The sequence below is a fragment of the Chlamydotis macqueenii genome, chromosome Z (assembly GCF_036417535.1).
Source record: "Chlamydotis macqueenii isolate bChlMac1 chromosome Z, bChlMac1.mat, whole genome shotgun sequence".
Taxonomy (NCBI): Eukaryota; Metazoa; Chordata; class Aves; order Otidiformes; family Otididae; genus Chlamydotis; species Chlamydotis macqueenii.
The window spans coordinates 14,660,300-14,688,297 of NC_141593.1; the positions used below are offsets into that span (position 1 = coordinate 14,660,300).

Here is a 27,998-nt window from a genome sequence, read left to right on the forward strand (position 1 = left end):
CTCACCTGTGCCAGTTCCAGTGCTCTCTGCCAGTGCCCTTCCATGAGTTGGTATCAGAAGTTACTTTCTGTTGATTAATAAGTTAAATTGATTGAGCAAAGACCTGGATAAGTACCAGAGAAGAAAGGCAGGACCACATGGCTAAAAGCAAAGGAGGGAGTAGCTAAAGTCATCTTCCCAGGAATATCTTCTTAACAAAAACAGCTCCCTCATGCAGCTCATGCAGACAAGAAACAGGAGGAATACACAGCTCAAGGTAGATGCACGTTTGCAGAGACATAATCTAGTGACCTCTTTTGATGGTTACTATAATTAGGTCAGCTTAAAGGGACTGTGAAAAGCCAGCTTGAGCTCCTTCCAACCTCCAGCAGCAGTGCAGCTTAAGTAATCACAAGCCTAATGACTGCAGTCTGTGTACAGTTTGCATGTGGGTGTTTGGAAGAGAAATCCAAGTATCAGACTTGAGTTGTCTCTGAACTTTACATTTTACACTGGCAGTTCACTGTTTTCCTACAGAACACAGCAACCTATTATTTCAAGGTATTATGTACTTGCCAGATACAGAAAAGCTTATATTACACTTTTATATACTTTATATACTTTCACCTTTTCTTTGAAGTGGGGGAAAATATATCTGCTCTACAGAAAAAGCCTTTGGACCAGTAATATTTTATCTTCTCTCATCTTCATATTAAGAAATAATGCTAGATATTGTCCCAAAGCCAGTTATATGAGTCAAAGTGACAGAATTAATTCTTTTAGAAATGCCTATTAAAATTGTACTTTCTGAATTTAATCAATGGCTAAAATGTTGTACTGGTTTTGTATAGCAGGGGCGGCTACGGTGGCAGCTTCTGCAAGAAGCTGCGGGAAGTTTCCCCTTGGTCCGGTGGACTCAGCTGGGTCTAGGGTGGACCTGCTGCTGGCCAGGGCCAAGCCAATCAGCAATGGTGATAACACCCCTGTGATAACTTATTTAAGAAGGGGAAAATAAAAAAAAAAAAAAAACAAGCAGAAGCAGGAGCAGAGAGGGGGAGGCATGAGCTTTGTGGGCCTTGCAGCCCTCACCCTCTGGCCTCCCGCCGGGCGGCCGACTGGGCCTGACTGGGCCTGGCCCGGCTGCAAGAAGTGGAGAGGAGATGAGATGTGAATGAGATCCTGAGAGGCGTCTGCCTGAGCCCATTGTGAAGAATTCCTTGTGAGAGGAACGGCTGCAGATGCCAAGGTCAGTGAAGAAGGAGGGGGAGGAGTAACACTGCTCCCGGCAGAGATTCCCCTGCAGCCCGTGGTGCAGCCCATGGTGAGGCCGGCTGTGCCCCTGCAGCCCATGGAGGCCCACGGAGGAGCAGAGATCCCCCTGCAGCCCGGGGAGGACCCCACGCCGGGGCAGGTGGAGGCCTGAAGGAGGCTGTGGCCCGTGGAGGGCTCGTGCTGGGGCAGCCATTCCAGAGGGACTACACCCCATGGGAAAAGAACCCACGCTGGAACAGTTCCTGAAGGACTGTAGCCCGTGGGAGGGATCCCACGCTGGAGCAGGGGAGGAATGTGAGGAGTTCCTCCCCCAAGGAGGAAGGAGTGGCATAAAACATGTGATGAACTGACCATAACCCCCGTTCCCTCTTCCCCCTGTGCTGCTCAGAGGGGAAAGGTGGTGAAGATAATTTGAAATTCAGTTAAACCCAGGAGGAGGGGAGGGGTGGGGGGAAGTTGTTTTTGTTCTCTCTCGTTATCCTGCTTTGGTTTTAGTAATTATAAATTGAAATAGTTTTCCCCAAGGCGAGTCTGTTTTTCCCATAACGATAGCTTGAATGATCTCTCCCTGTCCTCCTCTCGAACGTCGAGCTTTTTGTTTTATTATCTCTCCCCCATTCCCTTGGAGGGTGGGGAGAGTGAGTGAGAGACTGTGTAGTTTGGTCCTGAGTGAGGCTAAACTATGACAAATGCACAAGGTGAACAGAAACAGACATCACAGACAGATACTGTAAGCAAGGAGTATTTTGGTGGGAAAACCAGTAACTTTCACCGCATTTAACCTTTTGGCATGTAAACTGGCTGCACTAGTTCCCATTCATGGAATGACACTTTAGTCATATATTACCTGACAGAGGCTAGTTTATATGAATGTCTGTATTCGGAAACTGTGTTGGTTCTTAAAAGCAAGGAGGACTCAAGTTGCTCTGCTGGCTGCCTTTTGGTGTCATCAAGAAGCACACCTTGGTTTGGAAGAGTTTGGTTTTGAGTCTCTTTTATTTCCGTCAAAGACAATGTGCATTTCCAAGGCTTCAAGTTAGTGTTGGAAGAGCCTGAAACAGCACCATCTATGTCAGTTTCCATTAAGCTAAGAAACTATTTTGGCAAACATAATGACTTGCACTTCTTTACTATTTGAGTTTAAATACTTTTCCTGACTTATGATACAGGAGGTGAGATCAGTGGATTATGAGAGCTCTTCAGTCTTTCTGAATGAAAATTAACATTATAAAGGTATGTTCTGTATTTCAAAATAGTAGGACCATTACAGAAGAGATGAGTCTACTACAGACTTGCTATGTTTTTAGAAATGCTTCAAGTTAATAATATCAATCTATTCTGGGAACACTGCTGCATTCACAGCTTAGTATATACAACTACATATGCCTCAGCACAGTTGCAAGAATGGAAAATAATGCTCTGGTTCAAAGAGAAACTTAAAACTATATGACATGTAGCCACAGCCAACCTTTTTTCCCTGCACTAAGATGTGCTATCTCAGGGGCTTATTACCAGACACCCTGTAAAAATGAGTGACTCAGATTGCCTGATTTGAGAGGAAGAGGGAGAAAAAGTTTAGAGCATGTTGTTATTTTTATTTTAAAAAGCAATGCAAACTTGGGGTCGGGCAAAGAGGTAAATACTACAGAACACCACTTTTTCATTACACATTTTCCAGTTCTAATTCAAAATATCCCTGTTCACCAAGAAGGTGGAATTGGTAAGAATTTTACCAGCTTTTACAGCCAACTGACTGTGGCTCTTGGAACTCCCTCCATTTAAATGTAATTTATCAGTATAAATTCTTCTTTCTGACTAATCATTATTAATTGCACACACAGTCAGTGCTTTAACCACCATAGAAACCATGCCCTCAGGCCACACAGAAGCAAGATGCAGCCCACATCCATTTCTACATTTTTGCCTATTACTTAACCACTAGCACAACTGTATTGAGCAAGCATTTTCTCACCTTCTCTAATCAGGGCTATTAGCAAGAGTAGGCAACATTCAGAAACAGGTAGAAGAGAAACAGTAAGTGATGTTCGAGAACCAGGGGCAGTGGAGCAGCTGCCAGGAGTCAGCAATGCGCAGGGTAGTTAGCTGTAGGTGGAGCTGTAGCAGTGGTGAGGATGACAACTGTAGTCAGGAGTTGTGATGAAAACCTTTGAGAGGTTTAAATTTTTTTTTCTTTTTTTTTTTTGCTACAAGCTTTGGTATTTCTTTTGCATAATATGAACTTCTTTATCCTAATATATGTAATTTAGCTGATTAATGACATATTAGCTTCCTGAAATTAGTCTGAGAAAGCAGAAGGATCATTCTACCTCATGTTGCAAATTGTGAGAGAACATAGCTAACTCCTCTCTTCCAAACTGGAAGGAATAAAAGTCTGCAGAAGGCTTAGTGGGAGTAACAGCAAAGCTGAGGAGCTGACAACTTTCTGTATCTTCCTGTCTCAGATGCTATAAATGACGCTTCCACTACTGAAAATAAAATCTGTTCCATAAGAGACACTGAGGCCTAGGCATGCCAGAAACTGATTCAATACTTTTTTCTTCGGTAGTAAAATTAACAGAACATATATTTTACATAATTTTTTCACTTGCATATGAAACCTTACTATATTTTACAAGAAAGACATAAAGTATAGAACCACACACTGTCAGGTAACTTTCTCATACTAAGAAAGAAGTTAAATTTTCTAATCTATTTCACAGCAGCTATCTGTGTACCACATACAGTGCTACAATCTCAAGTTACAAACAAAGGAAATACCAACCTTGCCCTTCTGAACAGAAAACTTCTTCAGGAACTAATTCTGTAAGCCAGCTAAATGTACTTTCCTTGGAAGAGTAAGGCACAGGGTTGGAAAGTTACCAAAGACAACATGATTCCTAGCGAAACTGCGCTACCAAATGAGTGGGTCCAACCCTTCTCCAGCAGCCATCTGAGCACCGTTTGCTTGTTACCCAGAGGTGTTACAATCATGATGAGCACCATGTCCTCCATCTGGCCTAGCTGCCTGGGATTCCTTAAGGTATGTTTTTACCTAATTCTAAGTTAGAATTATTTCTTTGTCATGGCATATATTTTGATGGAGTCAGAAAGATTTGCTAGTGACTTGAAATGCCATGAAAACTTTTAAGTGAAATTTTCTGAGCCAAACTGCTGATGGAAGAATGTGCAACTCTGGGCAAGGACCTGTGTTAACTGCAATCAGACTTGTAAACTTGCAGTATTTTAAAATGCAAAATTTTTCTCACATGTAGTTCATACAATTTGTAGTAGTAGTGAGACTGCAAGAACAGACTAGCCAAAGAATGACATGTTTTGTTAAAAGTTCTAGGGACACAAAGTCTCTTGCTTTTGTAGTGTAAATAATGGCAAAGTTGTGTCACTTTCTTCACAATGTGATTAGTATTAATTAGCTGATTTCTACCAATCAGCAATCAATCAATTATAACAATCTTCTGAATTTACTTAATTGAGAAATGTATTAAATGACTATTTAGAAGCAAAATGCCTGCTTTTAGCCTGGCACTGATAGTTGAGCACTGTCCTAAACAGAAATACAAGAAAATAGAACTGTATGTGTCTTTATAAGTTGTATTCCTGCTTCCATAGTGTCGTAAATGACGCTTTAGTCACAAGCATTCCTTTCTCACAAGACCACCTCCAACTGTTTAACTTCCATAGAAGAAGGGCTAATAGTCAATGGAGAGAAAAGTAAGAAACAAAAGAAAACAAAATACTGTCCAAATAGATTTTATAGTCTCTTGAAAATGTAGTCCCTTACAGAGCAGATCTTACGGTGTACTAGATGCATTTAAGAAAAGATGCTCCTTGCCGATCTGACAAGTACACACACATTCGTGTGGTTCAAATACTCACTACAACCCTGATTTTTTTTTAGGAGTACAAGAAAACTAGGTCAGAAGTTCAGGACTACTTTAACGGTACAAGAGATCCAGAACTACAAATAAATTATAAGAATATAATTGTTGTAATTGTGCTTAAAATTGAAATTATAACAGTTTGACCCATCAGTATGTCAACAGAAAGATCAATCTGATGTAAATGGGAAAGCAAAGGAATGCAGGCTGTGTTACTTGGGAAGCCAGTGGAAGCAATACAATTACTTCTCTTGACTTTGTCCTTCTTTCTCTATTGCTCTTCATCCCTAAGGTTCGTCAGTCGTCTTTGTTACATCCTATTTAAACCAGCTAGAATATCTGTTAAATGCTTCCACACAAAGAATATTTTTTGTAGGCTTTTACTCTGGCTTGCAGGACAGAGCTTTGGCATGGTTGGAATGCTGAGATGGCTGCAGTAAAAACAGTAAATAGTAATTTGTAAAGTGAAAACCTTTTGAGGAGAAAATTATTCTTGTGATTTCAAGTTTTACAGAAGCAAAAGCAAACCATCAAAATCAATCTATTTTTGCACAATTACAAGCTCTCTGAAACTGACTCCAAGTGGATGATACTGGTACACTCTAATGAAGAATACTTGACTACTGAAGAACTCAGGGCATAAGAATATCTGAACCTGCCTGTGTGCAGATAGACACTTTATTCCCTGTAACGTAGATTCAACTTTTCTATTAATGTAGTTAAATTACTTAGTCTAGGTATGTGATTTCTGTTTAGGCTTGCATATGTATGTATATGCTTGAGAAAATTTAAATGAGGTGAACCTAAATGAGCATCTGTGACAGACAAAGAGCACACAAGCTGTGCTACAAATTAATGTTTTCACTCCTGCTTGGGTGATGGTTGAGACTTTTAAAACAAAAATATTGTTCTGACAAGCTAAATGACTGCAAAGGTCTCTTAGGCTCTAATAACACGAGGGGCTTTTTTCCTCTTGGAAACAGCATGTACCAGTCTGTCTATGCAACAAAGTGCTGGAACATGCTGTCTACCTTCAATACCATATGGCTAAATATTTTATTAAAAGTTATGCTGCAGACAAACAAGGCTATTCCAGATGTGTAGACAGCATGATACAGTGAGCTCGTTTTCTACCCACAGTTACTTAGAAAGTTATTGCAGAAGGCAAACCAAAGCCATTTTAAGTTGAGCATGTGGTACGGCTAACGCAGAAGATTGTGTGACTTTTAGATCTGACTCTAATGACTACTTCTGGAGATTACAAAATCTAAGTTTTTACAGAGTCACAGAATGATAAACATTTTAGGAGCTTTCCTTTCCAATTTACCTGCTGTCTACTTTCCTTTTATTTTTAGTTCATTCTGCATCGCAGAACACGCCTCTTGAGATTACAAGAATATGGAACTCATATAAGCAATATCAGAAATTTACTTCCTACCAATGTCCTTTTACAAATAACTAAACTTGTATTTTGATACATACCGTAAACACTAATGCTAAGCCATTATTTTTTCAATTACTGAAGCCATAAAGTAAAGATTAGGTCATCCTTTCCCAAGCAAAAAGACACAAGTACAGAGGAAAAAAATAATTTGTGGAAGAATATTGCTGTTGTGTTTGTGAACAAAGTAACAGCTCAAGCACATGTTGAAACTAAGTGGCCTTTTATGTTCTTTGATGGCTCCAGTTATGAGGATAAGGTCTAATACATTGTCTTTTTTTTTTGTCTTTTTTCTTTTGTTTTTTTTTTTTTTCCCTAAAACCTTCCACTCCAAGACTTACGTAACAAACATGCACGAGTGACAGCAACACGCAATCAACTGTTTTTACTGAGGTTACTTCAATGGCTACAGATATTGTTTTAACAGCTATATTTGCCTACACACACATATATTTATTTATATGTTTTAATATCTATATTTAAATATGTTCTAGTATATTAACCTACTTAATAAACACGTATTTGTGTGTATTTGTATGTTTTCATCTTTTGGACAAATATAGAACATTTTGGAGAATGCAACAGAAATGGTTCCTTCTATACCAAAAATCCCTCCTGACAGACAGCTTTCATCTCCAAAACCAGAAAAATGAATCCTTTTAGTAAAAGGAATACAAGATGCATGATAGTACAATTTATCCGACATCTTACTGAACTCGTGTGCAGCCTGACACTATAGTATGTTAAACACTGTAGTGATAGCTTTAGCAGTCTAGATCAAGTTAAAACTGATGTTTTTCATTCCATGTACGCTTTAGAATAAGAGGAAAACAATAATTTTGTAAACTGAGTTGAATCTTGCAAACTCCAACTCTGTAAATGCAGTTGACTGCCTCTGATATGGCTGGGGTTATAAGGAAGGGTAATAAAGACCATCAAAATGTAATAATAACATGAACATCCGTAAAAAATTACTCAAGCCTATGCCTAGCCATGAGATTTTAAACACACATAGATGATGCTGTTTGTGAGAAATAGAATAGGAAACATGACTGGGACTGTCATGGCATTGGTCTTCAGCACAGAAGTTTATCCTACAGGCGTGCTCATAATGGCAATAAAAGGCATTTGTGTTTTCCATTTGTGTTAGAAACCCTCTCTAGGTTGCACTGTATTAATACAGCATCACCAGCTACCTGCTGGTTTCTGCCAGAAAGAGACCTCCCCACTTGCCTAATACGCAGTGACCACCAGCCTCTTGAACTGTCTTGCCAGAGAAGTTACTACCCTATAAAAAGGCAAAAAAAAAAATTAGAATGAACTCTAAAATGAACTACAGAAAAACTCTCTTGTTTAGGAAGTTTGCTGTACTAAACTGCTTACTATTTTAGCAGCAACATTTTAAAAGCTAAAACAAAATAATATTTGCTGACTGCTAAACCTATTATAAGTTAAATGTTTTATCCCTGCCTTATAGCTTTTTGTTCCATGTATTTCTGTGTCAAAATCTGTCATACATTTTTCCCTTAAAGTTTTTTTTTTCTGCATTTTTTCCCAGTCTGCTCATAGTAATCACCTTCCCAGAGGTTAAATGACATATTTACATATGGGTCATTTAGCATCGTATTATTGCAACTATAACATACGGCCCCAGAGTAACATTTTTGCCTAATCATGAGAATTGGATTTCAGTCTTCATTCCCTGCCTTTGAATGTAATCCATAAAATAAAACCACCACTAAATAATTAACACCAAAAAAAAAAAAAAACAATCTGTGCAATACACTATCATTTACTGTGCATCAAAACTTTCACCACTTAGAGTTTTTGGGTTTTTTAACATTTACAGCAGTCAACAGTGATTGTGTACCTTTTTCTGGGTCTAAGATGAGCACTCATTGTTGTGACATTTCACTTTGACTAAAACACTCATCTAGTCTTCTGAAACAAATAACTTTATTAAACTTGGATTTTTTTTTCTTTAAGTACTAAACTTCTTGAACAGGTTTTTGAGGGTGCTGCCATTTACATGAACAACTGAAAGTATGTAATAGATTTTGTAAAATTGAGTCAGTGAAGCAGGGAAAGTGAACTAGAAAACATGAGCAGCATGTACTGTGTTCCCTGGGAGATGGCAGGAGTATTCTTTTCCTTGTTACTCTCTGTCATCATGGCACACTTGGCAGTGTGTCCTTTCCCCACCTGTATCTCAGTTGCAAATCTGTGCACAAAAATTTTCATCACTTTGTCTATGTGAATGTCCCAGTGGACACCAACCCTCAGACATTCTGATAAAGCAATTGCCTGCAAGCAGCATTTCTGTCCATAACTGGTCAGAAACATCCACATTCTCTGGATTTCTAGGCATGAAGGGTCCTGCATGCTCCCACAGCTTCTGATCTGCACAGCAGGTCATTCTCCCTTGAGGACAGCATTAATAAGCATTCAAGATGTAACATCTTCCCTCTCTATTACAAACAAAACCGGACCATCTGAGAATGCTACGGCATATTTAGCATTTCAGAGAACAAGTCCATTTATTCTAGGATGCAGATGTGGCTCTAGGAATGTAATTTTACAGTCTGTTTCTGAAAAAACAATCTATGTCCATTAAGTAATGAACAGTTGTTTCTGTCTAAGTCTAAGCCTATAAAACAATTCATTTTCAGATTATGCCATAAAACAATCTTATCCTTGAGGTATTCCAAACTCAACTTGACAAGGCCATGAGCTACCCATTCTAGCTTTGCAGCTGGCCCTGCTTGGAGAAGGGGTTTGAACCTGGTGAACCTGGTAAGTCCCTTCCAAACTAAATTATTTGGTGATTCTCTTAGATACGACAAACAGTCACTCACCCGGCACTACTAACCGCAAAACCTAGCAATGATAATTTAAATGACAAAAGGGCTAATGTTTTTCTATGACTTTCTCAGCAAGGGTATCTAACTAAGAAGCTTGTTCAACAGTTACAACATTTACTGATATGAACCCAACTGCTGAAGAGTCCCCCACTGCCTCAGCACAGTTTGTTTCCATGGTAAGGCATGATATTAAACCTTACGTTAGACACGTCTAGCAGGATTAAAGAGAGGGTGGTATGTCTTGATCACCAACTAAACTTCAGGATAGAAAAGAAGCCATTTATACCTACTAAGAAGCTGTCGGAGGGGGAGTTATTTTGCTGTGAGACCACAGGGCTTGGTGGCCTCTGATTTCACAGGGATATTATTCAGCAACCCATTGGGTCCCTGCCAGTCCTTCATGTCTACTTAAAAAAAAATGCCTGGCAGGATACTAACTGTGTTGTGACAGGGTAATCGTAACAGGACTTGCTATCAAATTTCAGTAATAGAAAAAAAAATGGTGTAATTTGTTCTTTTTCATATTTAAGCAGAGTGATAGATTTCCCGGCCCACCCAGAGCAGCAGCACAACCCTGTCACCACCAGCACTGCAGCGGCATCTCCATACAGCGCCCAGGTGGAGCTGCCTGCCTGCATCGCACTCCTTGCCCTGACCTCCATCTTAGCGGCCTTGGGCCTTGGGGTGCGCGCCCACACTGCGGGGGATGTCTGGGAAACTTCTCAGGAGCCCTTGGTGGCAATTTCCCTCAGGAAAAGGAGTGATAGGCCAGGGAGTGTCACTGCTTGGTAGCCATAGTTACATGCGCAGTGCAAATACAGAGAAACCAGAGATAAAGGGAATAAATTGGTCCGTGCTCCCACCCAACATCTATCTGCTGCTGTTCAAAAGAGCGCTTGTTCACAGGTGAAGTCCCCCCTCAGCTGATGTCAATGCCGATGTGAGGAGCTATTTGACAAAATGAAGTTCAACCAGGCCAAGTGCAAGGTCCTGCACCTGGGTCATGGCAATCCCAGGCACAAATACAGGCTGGGCGGGGAATGGATTGAGAGCAGCCCTGAGGAGTGGGACTTGGGAGTGCTGGTGGATGAGAAGCTCAACATGAGCAGGCAATGCGCCCTTGCGGCCCAGAAGGCCAACCGCATCCTGGGCTGCATCAAGAGGAGCGTGGCCAGCAGGTCGAGGGAGGTGATTCTCCCCCTCTACTCTGCCCTGGTGAGACCCCACCTGGAGTACTGTGTCCAGTTCTGGAGCCCCCAGCACAAGAAGGACATGGACCAGTTGGAGAAGGTCCAGAGGAGGGCCACGAAGATGATAAAAGGGCTGGAGCACCTCTCTTATGAGGGCAGGCTGAGAGAGTTGGGGCTGTTCAGCCTGGAGAAGAGGAGGCTCTGGGGAGACCTGATAGCGGTCTTCCAGTACCTCAAGGGGGCCTACAAGAAAGATGTGGAAAGGCTGTTTAGTAGGGCCTGTTGCAATAGAACGAGGGGTATGGTTTTAAAATAGAGGGGGGCAGATTTAGATTAGAAATTAGGAAAAAAATTTTTACGATGCGGGTTATAGAACACTGGAACAGGTTTCCCAGAGAGGTGGTGGAGGCCCCATCCCTGGAAACGTTCAAGGCCAGGCTGGATGAGGCTCTGAGCAACCTGATCTAGTCAGGGATGTCCCTGCTCCTTGCAGGGGGGTTGGACTAGGTGACCTTTGAAGGTCCCTTCCAACCCTAACCATTCTATGATTCTATGAAAACAATCCATGCACTACACCGAGCAGTGAAATCAGGGCCTCAACAGGTGCTGCCCTGAGGTGTTCGGGTCTTCTGGCGAGCCGGCGAGCGTTTGCACTGCCTTGGGGTCACATCAAGACAGCACAGGGGTGCACTGTCCCCAGTTCCCCTGTCACCCCCTGCCTCCAAGAAGACGGCGAACCGGCGGAGACGTCGCCACAGGCACCAAGAGGCCACGACCGACGGCCGCTGTCTCAGCTCCGCGCACCCGCGACGACCCGCGCAGGGAGAGGCGGCAGCCCCCACCAGCGCGCTACAATTGCGGGCGAGCCCACCAGCCGGCCGGCGGGGGTGGTGGGGCGGAGAGCCCCCACAGGGCCGGTAGTGGTACGCTCCGCCGGCGGAGGTGCGTTCCCGCCCTCGCGTGACCGCGCGCCCTCGTTCCCTCAGCCGGCGGCGGGGCGGCGGCGGCTTTGTGCGCGCCCGTCGATTGTGCCCGCGCTCTGAGGAGTGACAGGCAGTGTGCTCTGCGCGTCCTCTGCACCCGGGACTGTGCGAGGGTCTTGGTTCTACCCAGGGCGCTTTGTGTAGACAAACGGCGAGGTGGAGAGGGAGCGGGGCCCGTTACGACTCGGCGAGGTTGGCAGTGGTGCCGCTGGTGCCTCTCCCGCGAATATCTGTGAAATCCGGTGAGGGGATGGGGTTCACCCCACTTGTGGGTGCCACTTGAGTGGTGATAATTTTGATCTGCAAGCTATGTTTTCAGTGTACTCAGGGTCTTCAAAGAGTGAATAATTAAAGCAAGGTTGTATTCAGTGCAAATGTGAGGTGCCTATCTTAAAGAAGGGTGGCGTTCAGAAGAAGGATTATACTGTTTGAAGTGCCTGTTATTAAATAATTACTGTATTCAATTGAGACATACAGTTAAAGATTAATATCTGCTCATTTTATGTTGGTTGTAACGGGTACGACGATCGGAGGGCTGGAGCACCTCTCCTGTGAGGACAGGCTGAGAGAGCTGGGGCTGTGCAGCCTGGAGAAGAGGAGGCCCCGGGGAGACCTTAGAGCGGCCTTCCAGTGCCTAAAGGGGGCTAAGAAGAAAGAAGGGGAGAAACTCTTTAGCAGGGCTTGCTGTAACAGGATGAGGGGTAATGGTTTTAAAATAGAGGAAAGTAGATTAAGCCTTGATATAAGGAAGAAGTTTTTTACAATGAGGGTGGTGCAACACTGGCACAGGTTGCCCAGAGAGGTGGTTGATGCTCCATCCCTGGAAACATTCAAGGCCAGGTTGGACGGGGCTCTGGTTGAAGATGTCCCTGCTCCTTGCAGGGGGTTTGGACCTGATGACCCTTAAAGGTCCCTTCCAACCCAAACCATGCTGTGATTCTAGAAATACAGGTTTCACTCTTACATGAAGCAAAAATAAAACCTGAAATTCCAAAATCAGGTCATCAGCTACAATACTTTTTAAAAGATACTGAGAGAGCATGGATGGCAAGGGGTTAAAGAGAGATTAAATAAAGGTGCCAGTTTTATTACAGTCAAAAATACATTTTAAATCTTTAGTTTTTCCCCCTAGTGAAATAAATATCGTAGTTCAAAACAGGGGTGGGAGGCTTAGCAAAAATGCCTTTGGAAGACAGAGTGCATGGAGTAATAATATACACAAAAATAAAAGTGATGAGTTTTCCTGCTGGAGAAATACAACATTAATAATACAACATATTATTTTTAATTTACTATTTCAGTTCAGCAGGAGTTTTATTCCCAGTGGCACTGTTGCCAAATGCTGCCAAGTGCTGAGCACATCTTGTCTTCTGAGAAAACAAGTGATGCCATGGAATATAGAAACACACAAACAAAACAGCACACGACATGGCAGGTCCCTGAACTCCCATCCTCAGTCAAAATTTAGAGAGTAAACCATAGTTTTAAGAGCATGATAAAGGGTGATTGAAAACAGATAAGATACTGTCGGTGATAAGGACTGGAAAGATCAGGGTTTGGCATTCATAGTGTACATTCAGATTGTAAATTAATAGAATATTAAGATATGTAATTGTTTTACAAAATTGAATGTCTTCAGTAAATGTTTTAAACACCATTTTAACAAATCATTGCATTATAGTAACAGAAGTCATTAACATTGCTAACTTAGTAAAAATCACTAACTTTGAAGCATTAGTTCTTTAATGTTGCATATATCTTAAAGATTACTGATTTAACAAAAATTATCTTTAGCTAATGAATTACTTTTGGTCTCTAGTCTCTCGGGGGAAACAGTAGATACAAGACAAAAATGAGCATTAAACACACAGAACTAATAATCTTTATGTTAGTGCTTTGGTAAAGAAGTTACATAATGTAGATATTGAATGACTGAGAAAAGAACTTATTATGTAATTTTGGTTCCTGATCAGTAGCCCTTTGTGTACATACCTATTTCCACCTAACTTTACCGAAAGTAATTCCATTTCTGAGTAGTGCACACATTCTAACTTCTGGTTCATCTCTGTCATTGCAATTGCTCATTATTTATAAAAAGACAGTTCATACACTACCACGTAGAAGTGATGATTTTGTTGAGGATACATGGTTTATCTGGTATTGAAATTTTTGTTTAATGGAGCCTGATGTTCAGACATAATTTCTGTATTTTTAAGAGCATTCATACTGTGTCTTTCAGATCCATTTTGCAAGTTTATGTTGAAGATTCTGTAAGTAGAATTTCTACTAAAAACAGGAATTGTGTTTGTTATCTGGAATTATATAGGTGCTTTTGAAGATACTGTCTTATTACTCATATGGTAAGGTTTATGTGCTGCAGCATCTCATCACTGATATTAATGCGAATTGTTTATAAGAAAATGTGTAACTTGAAGCCTGGATAGTTAAGTATTAGGCCATCTACACAAGTGAAAGGTCTAGATCCTGCATTAATATGTGTCTGGTAAAATCTCGTTTACTTAAATAACATTTTTTAAGTTAATCAAATTTAAAAAAAATTCATGTGTTGCCTCTAAAATACACACAGTAGAGAATGAGTAATTCTTTCAATTGATTAAATTTCCTACTCTTTAAAGTGAAGACAGGAAGACCAGTCTGTTTTAGCAGCATATCTAAAGATAAATTGGTCATACGTTTTAAAAGCAAACTATTAATACATTTAAGTAAAATTGCATCATTGTGTCTATGGAAGTAGAATTATGGTTTATTTTTTCATTGCAGAAAAAAATTCCAAATTCAGCTATATAATCTAGCAGTTTGATAGATTTTGCTTGGGCTTTCTGACATTCTTTCTGTTTCCTAGAAATGCAAGATCTTAGGTTGGTTGAAGTTTAGCTTCACATGCAAAAATTGTTTTAATTTTTTTTTTAGTGTTCTTTGTTCTGCTTACATTTGTACATATGAAATCTTTTGACATGGTATGAATGAGAAATATGAATTCATTTATCTATTTTTTATATATACAGTGGTCACTGGATTATATTGTCCAGAAATAAATGAATTGCAGCCATGAAGAAACTATGAAGAAAATCAGCGTGGTGAACCTTAATAAACTTTTAGATAACTTCTCAGAGATAGAAAAGGTAAGTGAAGAATGTAAAAAATGTTGAAACTTATCTGTAAATCTTTTGTGACATTTTAATAAGCTTTTCAAGTGCAAATTTCTTCTAAATAGTATCAGCTTATTCTTATTACCATGCCTTGTAATACCAACTTTGTTTGGAAAGTGATTGTGTTAACTGTATCTCAGAGTGATAGGCGTGACTTCTGTGGGGTCTGCGAAGCCTTTGTTTCTGTGCTAGAATTTTAATGGTGCAGAGGCCAATTTCAGCTTTTTGGGAAAAGTATCAAAGTGTCCCTTTATATCAGAAGCTGCTGTTGGAGATAACAGTATCACACAGCTTTGCTGGACTATCCTTTCAGAAATTGTTCCGTGTTCTAGATAAATGTAATTTCCATAGCAGTAGCATCTGTTCTTATATTCTGTATGCATTGAGCTCTATTTTATGTATATGTCAGTTCTTACAAGATTGATCAACTAAGGAAAATTGGTACTGTATTTCTTGTTAGACCCATGTTGGCCAGCTTTCTGGTGATTTCCTGATGAGTAAATCCGTACTAGAGATAATATAAAAGGGGCACTTGAAATACATTTAGCATTTCTCGTGGAAAAATCATATTATACCAATTCCTGTTCACATCCATTACTCGTGTTGGTGCTTAGCGAGAGCATTGACAGGATCATATGCAAAGCAGTAGAAAGAACCTTGCTGAGGATTGATCCAGACTGCAGTCTACAGAACTGAGAAGAAGCCATTTTATAACTAGTGATGTAAGTTGGCGTTCTTAGTTATGCAGGGTAAACTTGCAATAGCACAGGCTCTCAAATCTAGCATCGCTCCTCTCTATAACAATTTCCAGAACGGTGGATGATAATGGTTTGTGACTGCAGTGTTGTGAAATTATTAGGTTTTATATTAATGTAAACCTCAATATTTAAAGCTTAAATAAAAAGATACTAATATAATTTTAGTACTTTTCCAATTTTCTAGAAAATATCAGAAATTAATGAAGCAAATAACCTACTGGTTCTTCAGCTGGAAAAATGTAACAGGTTGTTAACATTAAGCCAATCAAAGGAGGAATCAGTAAAAGAAGGTAAGTTATTTTTTTATAAAATGGTGTGGTTTTTTGCATATATTCAGAAAGTTCTGAGAAATATTTCCATTGTTTTCAGTCATATAAAATACAAAAATAAAATAGCGAGGATCTAAGATACTATGTGAAAAACAGTAATGATTAATCTTGGGTCGTGTAATGGAATCCATCTCATTTGCATAAACCAGGTAACTTTAATCCACAAACATTTCTTGAGAACTGCATTGAAGTAACTATTTTCCAGTTGATGTTAATATCCATCCACTTTAAAAGATTTTTGAGTACATGCAGTACCTATGAAAGAAAAACTTTCCTTTTGTGTTTTCTATCATTTTTTCCTCCTCTTCTTTTTTCTTTTGATCGTGTTATCTCCTTTTCCAAGGAAACGTGTTGGCATGGAACAAGGGAAAGGATCAGATGAGCTTGCTATGCCTGGTGATGTTATTGTACCTGAATGTTTACCTTTCTCGTTCATACAGGCCTCTTGAGCTTCTAGTGAACTGCCATGGTTTACAAAGCCAGCATTTATAAGCAAACCAACCTCAGTAGTTTTACTTAAAGTGCTAGCCTTTGCCTTATATTAATCCGTAATAAGCAACTCACATGTCAGTGTAGAAAAACAGGGTCAACATTTGGGAACCGTAAGGTCACCACTGACGCTGTCATGCCCCTATCTGAATTATTCCAAATGTTATGTTTCACCTGGTCACCAGAAACATTTTGCCCAAAGAGAAATGAGCCAGGTGCATTTTTTAATACATATTTTGCTGCCTTCTGAAATGTCAAAGCTTGCCTGTAGTTGGAGATGGCATGTCAGACTGGTGGGGCTGGTGCTCTGAGATAGCATAAATAATTATATTTCTTAGTTGCTTGTGTGATTTAGTTTGTTTAGGGACAATCTGGTAGCTCAGTTTGGGATTTGGAATATATTTTCCCTGTACTATGCTGACTGGTATATTGTAGTTTTAGTATTCCTCTCAGAATTTTGCTCACTTAAATTATTTCTGTAAGAACCTCGGGTATTGGTGGAATCTCAGTGTCTTGTTCTGCCTAGGCATTTGTTTAACTTTTAGAGGACTGAAAAGCTGTCCAAAGTGATTATACTTTTTATCTATGTGAGATTTAATCTCTGATTTAATCTCAGATTAAACAATGTTACAGCCAATTTTGTGTTTATAATGTCACCATCAAGATTTTTTCTCTGTGACATTTCCAACTTGGTTATAAAGTGTAAGGAGTAGCATATAATCCTTCAAGATTGAATTCAATTAAGATAATAATTATAACTCTACATCATAACTAAAAAAAATAAAGGAGGAATTAAAGGGAAAACTATTAAATTAAGATTTTTTTTTTTAATTCTAGAAGTGTATCTTTTCAAATGGGTGTTTGAAAAGGGAAATAATATCTAGTACTTAGCGTAGGTTTGTGGTTGCTTATTGTTCTGTAGTTTGCAGAGTTGCTGAAAGGTGCATCTTTTTGTCGAACTTTGATCTCTGACAAGGCAACTTGCTAAAAATTAGGAAACAGGGTAGGAATAAACTTATTTTCATGCTGGAGTGAGATTGCCAGTTGGTTTCCCTTAGATCTTCACTAGGACTTAAATAATTTAGCATGAACAGAATAGACTTGGAAAAGCTGTTAAGTGAGTGAAGTTTGCTAATGATGCTAATCCATTCGGTTATACCAAGAATCTCATGATACAGAATGACAAGTGATAAAAAAGGGAGATAAAAACCAGTAGCAGTGCATATGGGAGGCATTTTATATAAACAGTGGTTGTCCCTAGTTGGCTGCTTCTCAGGAAAGAGATCTTGATGTCCTTCTGGACAATTCTCTGAAAATACTAGTAGTCAAAGAAGCAAAACCACATGATTATGGAAGAAATAGAGAAAAAAACATCACAACCCTGTGAAGTCTGTGATTTTTGTGTGATGTTCTGGTCTCCACATTTCAAAACTGACATACCAGAACCAGAAAAGATAACAGAGAACAAGGCAAGGTTTGGTATTTTCAGGGAGGAGCAAGTGACAGGGAATTGGGAACCAGTCATGTAACAAGGCCTACAGAGCTGAGACTCATTCCCACCATACCCATGCAGGACTGGTCCAGTGAGGGCTGCCAGGGTCAGCCAAAAGTCTGCATTACCAAACAAGTACATAGTGATGGAACAGGTCAAAGGTCAAGACAGGAGGCTGAGTCAGGATCAGGTTCAAAAATGGTAACAAGGGCCAAACATGGTCTAGTGATCACTAGCAGGTCCCTAGTGATGAGGCAGGTCTGATATCAAGACAGGAAGTCCCTCCCTAGGTTGTCACCAGGGTCGAATTCTGTATGGTATGTGGCTGCAACACAGCTGCAGCATAACTCAAGGTAGACCAAGGGCAAAATCCTCAGTTTAAAGGCAGCTCCCTAGGGAAGGAGAGGCAGCCATTCCTGAGTCTTCTTCCAGCTTTCTTCAAAGAGCTTTTTTCAAGGTCACTGGCTATGTTCTTTCTAAATGGGCCTTGAGCCCAGTGAAACACCCAGGAGGTGAGTCGACGAGAATGCACTTGGGGCCCTTACAGGTTTGGTCACGGTTTTGGAACATCTGAAGAAAGACTTAAATTGACTGGAAACTTTTCAACCTAAAGAGAAGGAATAAGAGCTGATATGACTCATAGCTGTAAAATTATGAATGGCATAGAGAAAGTGACTAGGGAATGAATATTCCATGTTTAGTGTAATAAGAGAACTAGATGGAAATCAGACTTGTTGATTGATTTAAAGCAAACAAAAGGAGGAACTTTTCTAAACAAATTAAAAGTTTTTAAATCAATTCCACAGAAGCTTGTATATAACAGAAATATAGATTAGTCCAAAAATATTAGATTCATATAACAGAACTTAACAAATTTGTTAAACACAGAGACAGTACCTGTCAACCAGGTCTCCCTTTTTTGTGTGTTTTGGAAGGTGAGAGGATAAATTAAGGGTAGTGCTTATCCAGCATTTTTTTTTTTTCCTGAAGTATCTTCTACTGAGTATTGTGAGGTGGGGTAGTGGACTGGATGGAACTTTGGTCTGACTCATTAGAGCAATTTATTTTTCTATTAAGCTTGAAAGAAAATGCAAGATAGTCATTCAGAAGCAGATCTGGAGGCTTCATTAATGACAAAGACAAAGAGGAAGGCGTTTATACAAATAGATTTTTAAAAAGGAAAGGAAAAAGTGGACCAAAATAAGAAATTATTCTTACCATAAGCCCTATGGGATTAAAGATAGCAGAGAAAGTGTAAGAGACAGCTCAGGAAATGAGAGCAGCTGGGATGACTGCAGCAAGGACTGTGGAAGTAGAATGGACTGAAAACACATGAAAGTAAGAAGAGAGATTTCAGCTTTGCAAACAGTAGTGCCTCCCTTCAATGAGATAAGAATGAAATTATTTGAGGAGATAGTTATGCTAATATAACTGAAGAAAACGACCTCTGGAGCTGTTTTGAAACACATGGTGAAAAGAAAAATGTGGATGGCAGAAGTCCAAGTGAAAATAGCCAAGCAATCAGCATCAAGTATGAACTAAAATTTTTAGCAGCAGGGATAGTCAGGAAAAAAACAACTCTCAATGATATTGAAGTCATAGTAGTTGTACAAATTAGTGTGGATATAGACTGGACAAGAAGTTTTGGAAGCCAGGGATTCTTGTCAGTGTGTAAGACAAATTGCAGAGCTCTTAGTAGCAGTAACAAAAAAAAAAAGTGAAAATCAGGAACTTGGAACAACGTGGGACATCCAAGAGTTGGTTCTGAAAGCTACTTGATGATAAGGAAGTAAAAGGTAAATGAGAGATGCCAAAGGGATAGAATGTATTTAGAAGTTAAGTTGTTATGGCAGTTCTGTTAGGTTAACTTGCTTACCAGTAAGGTAAACACTTCAGGTATCCTGGCTTGAAGTGCTTATAACTTTGTATTTTTTAACTGTGTTCATCAATGGTGATCAGAAAGCAGAGTTTCACAAAACATCTTGAGCAGCAAATTGCCACAATCTGCAGCGGGTGCTGACAGAGGACCTTTCAGGTAAACAGGTGCTATGTTACTGGAGATCAGCAGTGAATGTAATATTAAAAGTATTTCAGAAGGACATTGCACTTGGTGTCGTGATTATACATTTTAGTAAGTATGTAATGTTTCTAAAGCATTTTGCTTTTTCTTTTTCAAATGGATAGAAATGGTCTTTGCACCTTTATCACATTCACCCTTCAGAAGGGGTAATAGCATATGGTGTGTTCAGAATTGGAGCACTAAAAGTGTTGTGTCTGATAGTTCTGGTCTTTGTAAAACCTTTTTGAAAGTCAAAGCACTGTGGATTAAAAAACTAGTCTTTATTATTGATGAGGTTATAGAGGAATCCTGTGCAGAACTGGAAAAGATGCAAGGAACCAAATGCAGCATTGATACTTCCATTCTTAGTCTGGCAACTGTTATCCTAACAGACTCGAGTTTTGAGAATGGCTTTTATACAGTGATACTGCCAACTGTGGCTTGGAAAAAACAATTTCTCCTAGCCTTGTGTCCCAAGCTGCTTTCCAGAACCCAGCTCAGCCACATTTTCTGAAAGTAGCATTTGAAGAGTTGGTCCAAAGGCAACTGAAATTGCTGGGTTTGGACTGCTGCATCAATTTTTTTTATGAACAGTGTCAACACACAATCTTAATGTATGTGCGTTCTCAAGTTGAAGAGCATTCTGAAGTTCATCCTATTACAAATTTAACACAAAAGCAAATGAATTTACAAGATAGGTAAACGACTTGGCCTTTATGGAATGTAAGGCTTACCAGTAGACCACAAAGTAATTCACAGAACAGTTAAGGAAAGAGCATGAGAGACCACATGCTCATGAATGGTTCACATATGATTCCAATTAAACATGCACTCCTTACAAAAGAGAAACAGAGTAAGAGCACTATGCAAGGAAAAGCTGTTGTTTGCCTATTCTGAAGGGTTTGTGGCTACAACAAACCCTTGGTGGTGGTGGGGTGGAGGAAGTAGAATTTTATCCTGGCTGAATAACTCTTTGTTAGTATGAGAAACATAACTAGGAATAGCATTCCACACCTGAAGAGAACTCCAAGGATTAGTGAGAACCTGAGGGCTCCTTGGTATCCTTGATTGCCACAAGACAGTCTCTAGAACTGTTTAAGGTGCAATAAGACTGAGAATTCTGAAGGAAACGCAAAGGAAGAAAGAAAATTTCTGGAACTCAAAGAAGAGAGGAGAGTGAAACTCTTGAACCAAAGATTAGGTGGGAAAAATGAGCAACTGGGCAAGTGTGTACATATTCTGAAAGGTCATAAATTAACTTTGTTTTGACTTAATATGTTTTTTGCTGAACAAAGATGAGATTCAGGACCACACTTTTTGTTTAGTGTAAGTAATTGCAGATCCACATAAGACAGATACAAGCCTGACATTCTTGTTTTCTGCTCCTAAACCTTTTCTGTGGTGACTAAGAGGACTCTCGTGGTGCAAGCTACAATTCTGAACTAAATTCTGCTGCCGTTTTTAAAAATAAAGGAATCACGTTACTGTCTATAGAACACTTAAGGTGGTTCTATTTAGCATCTTCAGGATTGTGTAGTTGTTGATGTAATGTTTCAAAAGTGTTAAAGGAAAAAATGGTTTATGTCATTGCCCTGTAAAAAAGAAACACCAATAGCTTCAATTATAAATGCAGAGGGAAGAAACTGCAATAAATTACAGATATTAAACACAAAAACACAGAAAAAAAAAGAGCACTTAGGCTGTTCAGTCTTTCTGCATGTAGGGAGTATTCTTTACAGTGAAGGAACCGCACAGAACATGTTATGCCAGTGATCCACAAAGCTCCAACCACTTAGCAAAATTTTGCTTTTTCTTCCTTAATGTAGGCAAGCAAAACTTGTGTGTTTCCAGTAATTTTTTTCCAGTTACAACTGTAATTACATAAGGCATTTCCCAAGATATGTCCTTTAAAGATAAGAAAGATAAGCACATATTCTTGGGACTGGACAAAAGAGTGAGTTGTATTTAAGTAGCTGTGATTCATTGTAAGACTAGTTGCTGTCCTGTTGTTTACTCAAATGCATAGATACCTTTCAAGTTTTTGTATGAATTACAAGAATTTAGGTTTATTTCCATACATTTTCAAGTGAGAGAAAATTTATAGTAGAACTAGTTGGTACAAATGGGCATGCTAACCTAGTGCTTCTAACTTTGAATAGGATCTTTCCACAAACGCTTTTCATCCAGTACAGGAACTCAGGCCAGGCAATGTTTCAGTGCTGTTCGTGCTCCCTCTACTGTTTTTTTGGAAGCATGGAACGTGAGAATACAGCTGGCTAAAGTACTCGACTGCATGAAAAGCAGACTTGATGGAAGAATAAACTAAAGGTCAAAAAGGTTGAGTGGAAAACTGAATGTCCGAGCTGGGATCTTAATTCATCTTCCTGATTATTAATTTCATTATTCCAGTATTTATAATATAGTCTTTAATTATATGATCTAAAATTTTCAACAGAGCTTTGGTCTTTTGAGATGACTAATTGTTACTTAGCGTACTTTATCTGTTGTGGAAATTAAAAGCCGCTTAAGAAATGCAATGGTACTCTGGAATTAGAGAGAAAGGTTTTAAGAGTAAGCAACCTCAGTTTTAGTGTCCCCAGTCTTCCCAATCTTCAAATGTTTTGTAACTTTACTGATAAGTCTAAAGCGAACATAAGGGATAAAAATAGTATTTAATGAAAACCAAATGTTATATTACGGGCAGTCCATATGGTGTTCAAATACTAAAAATATCATTTAAAAAATAAAATTATGAAATACAAATATGTAAACTGGTAACAAGTTGCATGTATATACATCCACACATACAGAATTATTTTGTTTAAAAGGATATATAGTAGCATGTTCTGAATCTCTCCAACTGCATTAAAAAGGATGTGAGAAACTGCAGTGAGTGGATAGTGTTTGTCTTGTTAAAAAAAAATCTTGGCAAAAATGCTGTCAGGAAAGTAAGCCTCAGTTTCATTAATTACATCAAATTGCTGGAATGCTGATGTGGAAAACTTCCATTATTACCCAGAGAACAGTAACATTCTTGTTTTCTGGCTATAAACAAAAATGTGATAGTGTTATGAATTTGTTTGTGTTGCTTCATAAAGTTGTTTTTAAACTATCTTCAACTAAAAGCTGAAGTGAAGCAGTAACCATGTAATAATAATCGTCTGAGTTGTTTCTATACTCAGGTAGAAGACTTAGACTGATACTTAATAAAGATTATTACAAAATATTTTATAAATGTTTATAAGCAAAATATAAAATTAGAATTGTTAATAAATTCTTTAAAAATACTGGGTTTTTCTTTTTTTTTTTTTTTAGAATGTACTACTCTACAGAATGTGATAAAGGGTCTAACACAAACCATTGAAAACCAGTGTAATTTAAAAGGTAAAAGAAAAAATGTTCTTGTATACAAGGTACTGTACTGTAATTAGGCTGAGCAGGCATTTAATTTTTTTTCTTTTATTTGCTGTTTTTTTTTTTTTCAGAGAGATATACTCACTGGCAGCCAAACAGTGTAAAAAATGTATCTAAAAACAATCTTGTGCAGATTTTGGTGGTCTATATGCTTAATGAATGTCTATTGCTATTATCCGACTTAGATTCACATGTAAAAGTTCTTCCTCAGTGAGGGTATTTTAATCAATATTGGGCTTTAAATTTATTTCAACACAGGACAGGGAATTTTACAAAAAATAAGAAAGTATCATTCAACTGTTGGACTATTATTGGTCTAATAAAGTTGGTCTATTAATATTAATAAACCTCTAATTGAAGTATATCATTGCTTTTAAAGTGACTTTTAATAATAAAAAAAGCATTATCTGCTTTTTCTAAATTCTGTTTTTGAGGTACTGCTTTCTAGTTTTTGGGAAACAAGTACTTAAAAAGTTGCATCTTCCAATTTGAAACTGTTATAGCCATGATAACAATCTTTTATTTTCTGAGTCAAAGGACTTTGCATGTAGGTTTTCTTGAATGCATCAGTTATTAGAAGACTAAAACAGTTTAAAGTAGTAATATCAGGCAAATATTATTATTAAACTATTAATTTTCTTGTTAAAAAATAAATGGAGACTGAGATTATGTAGTTCTGTAAATGGTGATTATGTCTACAAAAAAATTTTTTTAAAGTTCAGACAAATCAAAAAATGAAAGTAATTTCTTTATTCTGCTTTCATGCTACTAATACTGTCAAAAAGTATTTCTTAGTGTATCATATAGTTTTTTATTTACATAGATGAAAATGGTAGACTGAAGGGTACCATTCACATCTTGGAAGAGAAGTTAAAGGCTTGTGAACAGGTACATCATCATTATTTAGACAGAGGAATAATATTTTATCTCTGTTGTAGCAGTTCGTATATCTTTATATTCTTAGGTTTGTTACTGATACCATTATTGTTACACTTTTTCTAATATTTATCATATGTAAAAAGAGAAGAGTTGTTCTTACGACAGTGAGAAGTCCCTAGAAGGACTAGGAGGTCAAAACTGGGAAGTTTTAAGAGGTCAAGTGCTGAGAACTCTGGCTCAGTCTAAGAGGCACTTATGGGTTTGGGGTTTTTTTGCTGTATTTAGCTTTAAATTCAAGTTTACATTCTAAAATCTAATCCCTTGCACTTAAATACAGTTCTGTGTGGAAATCAGGTTTTGATATTCATGATGCCTGCCGTACTGTCAGAGAATCAAGAACTGCCTGAATTTTGTCTGTTGTTTCTTTGGGATTAAATGCTACAAACATAATAGGTGTCTATTTTTGATCTGTATCACATGATAAATTCTATTTAGAATAGAAATAGAATAGATAAATAGAATAGAATAGATAAAACATCTCTCTATGTTTTATCTATGCCACTCATTTTTGGAAAGGAGGTTACACCAACTGGGTTAGTTACAAGTTGTTTTAGTTCTTTGTGCAAAGATTTCAGACCTGTTACCTGTGTAGGATTAGAAATCTCACTGCTGATATTCTTTGCCTGTGTTTGTACTGAGTTAAAATGAAGTCTTTATACTAATTGGTATAAATTAAATTTACATTGCCACCAGCATTGCTGCTGCTGCTATCACTGATGTTTTTACTGCTGCTAGTGTGAAGTTGTGGAATTGCTGGTATAAGCAATATTAACAAAATTCATACTTTAAATATGATTTTTGTTATACAGTCTTACAGTCAAAATCCACAAAAGTAAAAGCGTAGTCACTTAACTAACTACAGCATTGTATCAGATCCTGGATTACTTCTCTATTTGCCCGTTCTCCTCATAAGTAGAATTGCTAATTTTGTAATAACTGATAACTGTAATACAATGAAATCTACTACATTTTTAATCTGTGGACTTCAGCCAGATTGTATAAGAAGTAATTAGGCATTTCGAATTTACTAGACTGAGATAAAACAAGTACTGAATTATAGAGTACTGTACATTTTTATATGAATGTTATCCTTTACAGAAGACTAAGAGCACAGAAAACTCAATATTTGTATGAAGCTTTTTACATTTGCAGGAATATAAAGATCAGATTGAGAAACTTATGATAGAAATTAAAAACAAAGAGGAAGACCACAAATTAGAGATAACACAGTTGAATTGCGATATAAGAAAAAAATGTAAGTTCTCTAAAGCCTGAATACTATAGCATTGGGTAAAACATGTTGTCACCTGTAGGAGCTATACTTCATGTAGGTTAAGTACAAATTCCACTTCTTAGTGGAAACATATGAAAGCTGGAAGTGGACAGCGTTTAATTGAATTTTATCTTTGCTCAAGAGAGTAGACAGTGGCAACGTACAGCAACACAGGAAGAGCAGAAGTTCCCACACAGGTGGAACAGACACTGGGAACTTGAACCTAAAAATCTGAAGGAATTAAATTTTCTGTTAAGTATTGACTGGAAAATTGCTTTGAACTGTAAGGTAGACTGCTATTAAGTGTTCCAGCTATGCTCAGGAGAGTAGAACATTATTTTCACAAATAAATAATACTGCAATGAGAAAAAAAAAAAGTGATTTCAAGATAGTTTTTTTCTATTACTGGCATAGCCTGCAATAGTAGGATGTTTTGGTCATCCGCTTACCTGAAAAAAAAGCCAGACAAACTCATAGAATGTGATGCTTCTTTAAAGAGACTCCATCTTGCTACAGTGGAGCAGGGTGGTTTTCACATAGTTTTAAAGTATGGTTTTTTTGCTTGAATGAAATTGTTTTCCCATGAAATACTGACCTGCTGTTCAAGAATTTTTTAATATTTGGGAAATTATGTTGTTTTTCCACCTAAGCATCTTCTATAATCACATATTTGGTGTTACTGTGTTACTAGTTGAACTAAAAGAAGTGGAGTATAGAGAACAGAGAGAGAAGAAAGAACTGGAAATATTAGAGCTAACTAGACAGCTGAAAATTCAAAATGAAGAGAAGCAGAATGAAATAATTAAACTGCAGATAGAGGTATGCATTACAAAACTTAGAAGAGACTGTGTAATGAAAAAAAATGTTAATTAGTACTTAGCAATATATAACGTGATGGAATCTAGGAAACTTTAAAAATGTTTGTCTTTACAAAGACCAGTGGCATGTGCTCCCTTCCGTAATGGTATCTGAGTTGTTTCTACTGAGGAATCGTTCTATCTGCTGTATAGGGAGACTGAAGTTTGCGATGTTCTTGTTTTAAATTTAATTATTTTGAAAATTTGTTAGTTTTTGAGCTATTAAAAAAAAGTGTTTTCTGCTTATTTTTATTCTTTTTAATTTCTGAATGCTGGGAAGATATATTTTTTGTGAACTTCAGGAGCTTAAAGACTTCTAATCCTGCTGAGATTTGAGTCACAGAATTCAACATGTATTTCATGGCTCAGGTTTTAAGCCACTCTGATTACAGAAACAATTACTGCAATACTTCACACCTTTCACATATCAAAAATGAATAAGGTGTGAAAGTCTGAAAGCCCGTGAGTTATTCTTGGAATGTGAGGGAAGGGTGCTGCTTTCAGAGGTTTTCAGCATCCTCTGCATTTTCTCCTGCAGACAAGCAGCTGTGGAGCCTTCAAATTCTTTTTAATAGTAGTCTTGTTCATCTAAATATATGTGGTTTATTGTATTTGTACTATTTACGATTTTTTTTAAGAAACGTAACTTGTAATTGCATTATTTTTAAAATAAACTTAAGTAGCTATATTGTCCTAGGATTAAATAGTAGATAAGCTTGCTATCACTACTTTGAGGTACAAAATCCAATTTTTAAAAAGTGAAAATTATCCTTGTATTATTTAACATACTTTTTTTCCTGTTGGTTCTTAGTGATTTGTCTTTTCCCGATTCTTTCAGTTCAATGCTAAATTAGCAAGAGTTCAGAATAAAACAACAAAATCATTTTCAGATGCTTCTGTGTTGCCACAAAGTATCTATCGAAGGGTATGTGCTTCAATAGCCTGTAGTCTGCAGATACTAAATACTGTTACCTTATATTTGAAACAGCAGTTCCCTGCGGTTTTACTGTATGTGTACTACAACAACACTTCGGGGGGGAGTGTGGAGGGATGGAGTTTCATGCTTTACGGGTCCATCTTACAGACTCTATCACACATCCCTCCCACCTCTAGAAAACTAATTTCATGTCTCTTTTCACAGATGTTGATGTAGATGGGGTTCAAGAACAAAAGCCCACATGTGGTGTTAGTACAGAATTGTTAACCTGGGAATTTAAAATAGAACTGACATAAACGATGGTGATATTTATTTATATGCATTATTGTTTTTGTAGGCTTGGGACTTTGGGATCTCAAAAAAAAAAAAAAAAGGATTCTGGGGAAGTAATCTTTGTAATTTTGTAATACAAAATACAGAGAAAAATATTCTTCTTAGAATATTTCTCACCAGTAATAGCCTACTGTATTGTTAGATAATAATTCAATATAATATTTAACAATAAAGGCTTTGCTTGTGTTTTTACAGAAGCTGCAGCATCTCCAGGAGGAGAAAAACAAGGAAATTGAAATTCTCCGGAACACCATAAGAGACTTAGAGCAACGTCTTAATAAAGGCCAAGACTTGCACTTGAAACGGAGGCGATTTTGAGCAAATGA

General features: G+C 38.1%; 1 protein-coding gene across 1 annotated transcript; it reads left to right on the forward strand.

The window, feature by feature from the left end:
- The first annotated feature begins 14,678 nt into the window (after positions 1–14,678).
- Positions 14,679–27,991, forward strand: CCDC152 (coiled-coil domain containing 152). The gene is made up of 8 exons (XM_010121002.2): positions 14,679–14,765; positions 15,735–15,840; positions 23,235–23,303; positions 24,157–24,221; positions 25,425–25,527; positions 26,237–26,364; positions 27,241–27,327; positions 27,868–27,991. The coding sequence occupies exons 1-8, from the start codon at positions 14,679–14,681 to the stop codon at positions 27,988–27,990; spliced, it is 768 nt and encodes a 255-aa protein (XP_010119304.1). The 3' UTR covers position 27,991.
- Positions 27,992–27,998: the final 7 nt, after the last annotated feature.

Excerpts from the sequence above, each read along its gene's own strand:
- CCDC152 (XM_010121002.2), top strand. The coding sequence starts at position 14,679 with ATGAATTGCAGCCATGAAGAAACTATGAAGAAAATCAGCGTGGTGAAC. Across the intron at positions 14,766-15,734 it reads ACTTCTCAGAGATAGAAAAG|AAAATATCAGAAATTAATGA; the intron begins GTAAGTGAAGAA and ends CCAATTTTCTAG. Across the intron at positions 24,222-25,424 it reads AGTTAAAGGCTTGTGAACAG|GAATATAAAGATCAGATTGA; the intron begins GTACATCATCAT and ends TTACATTTGCAG.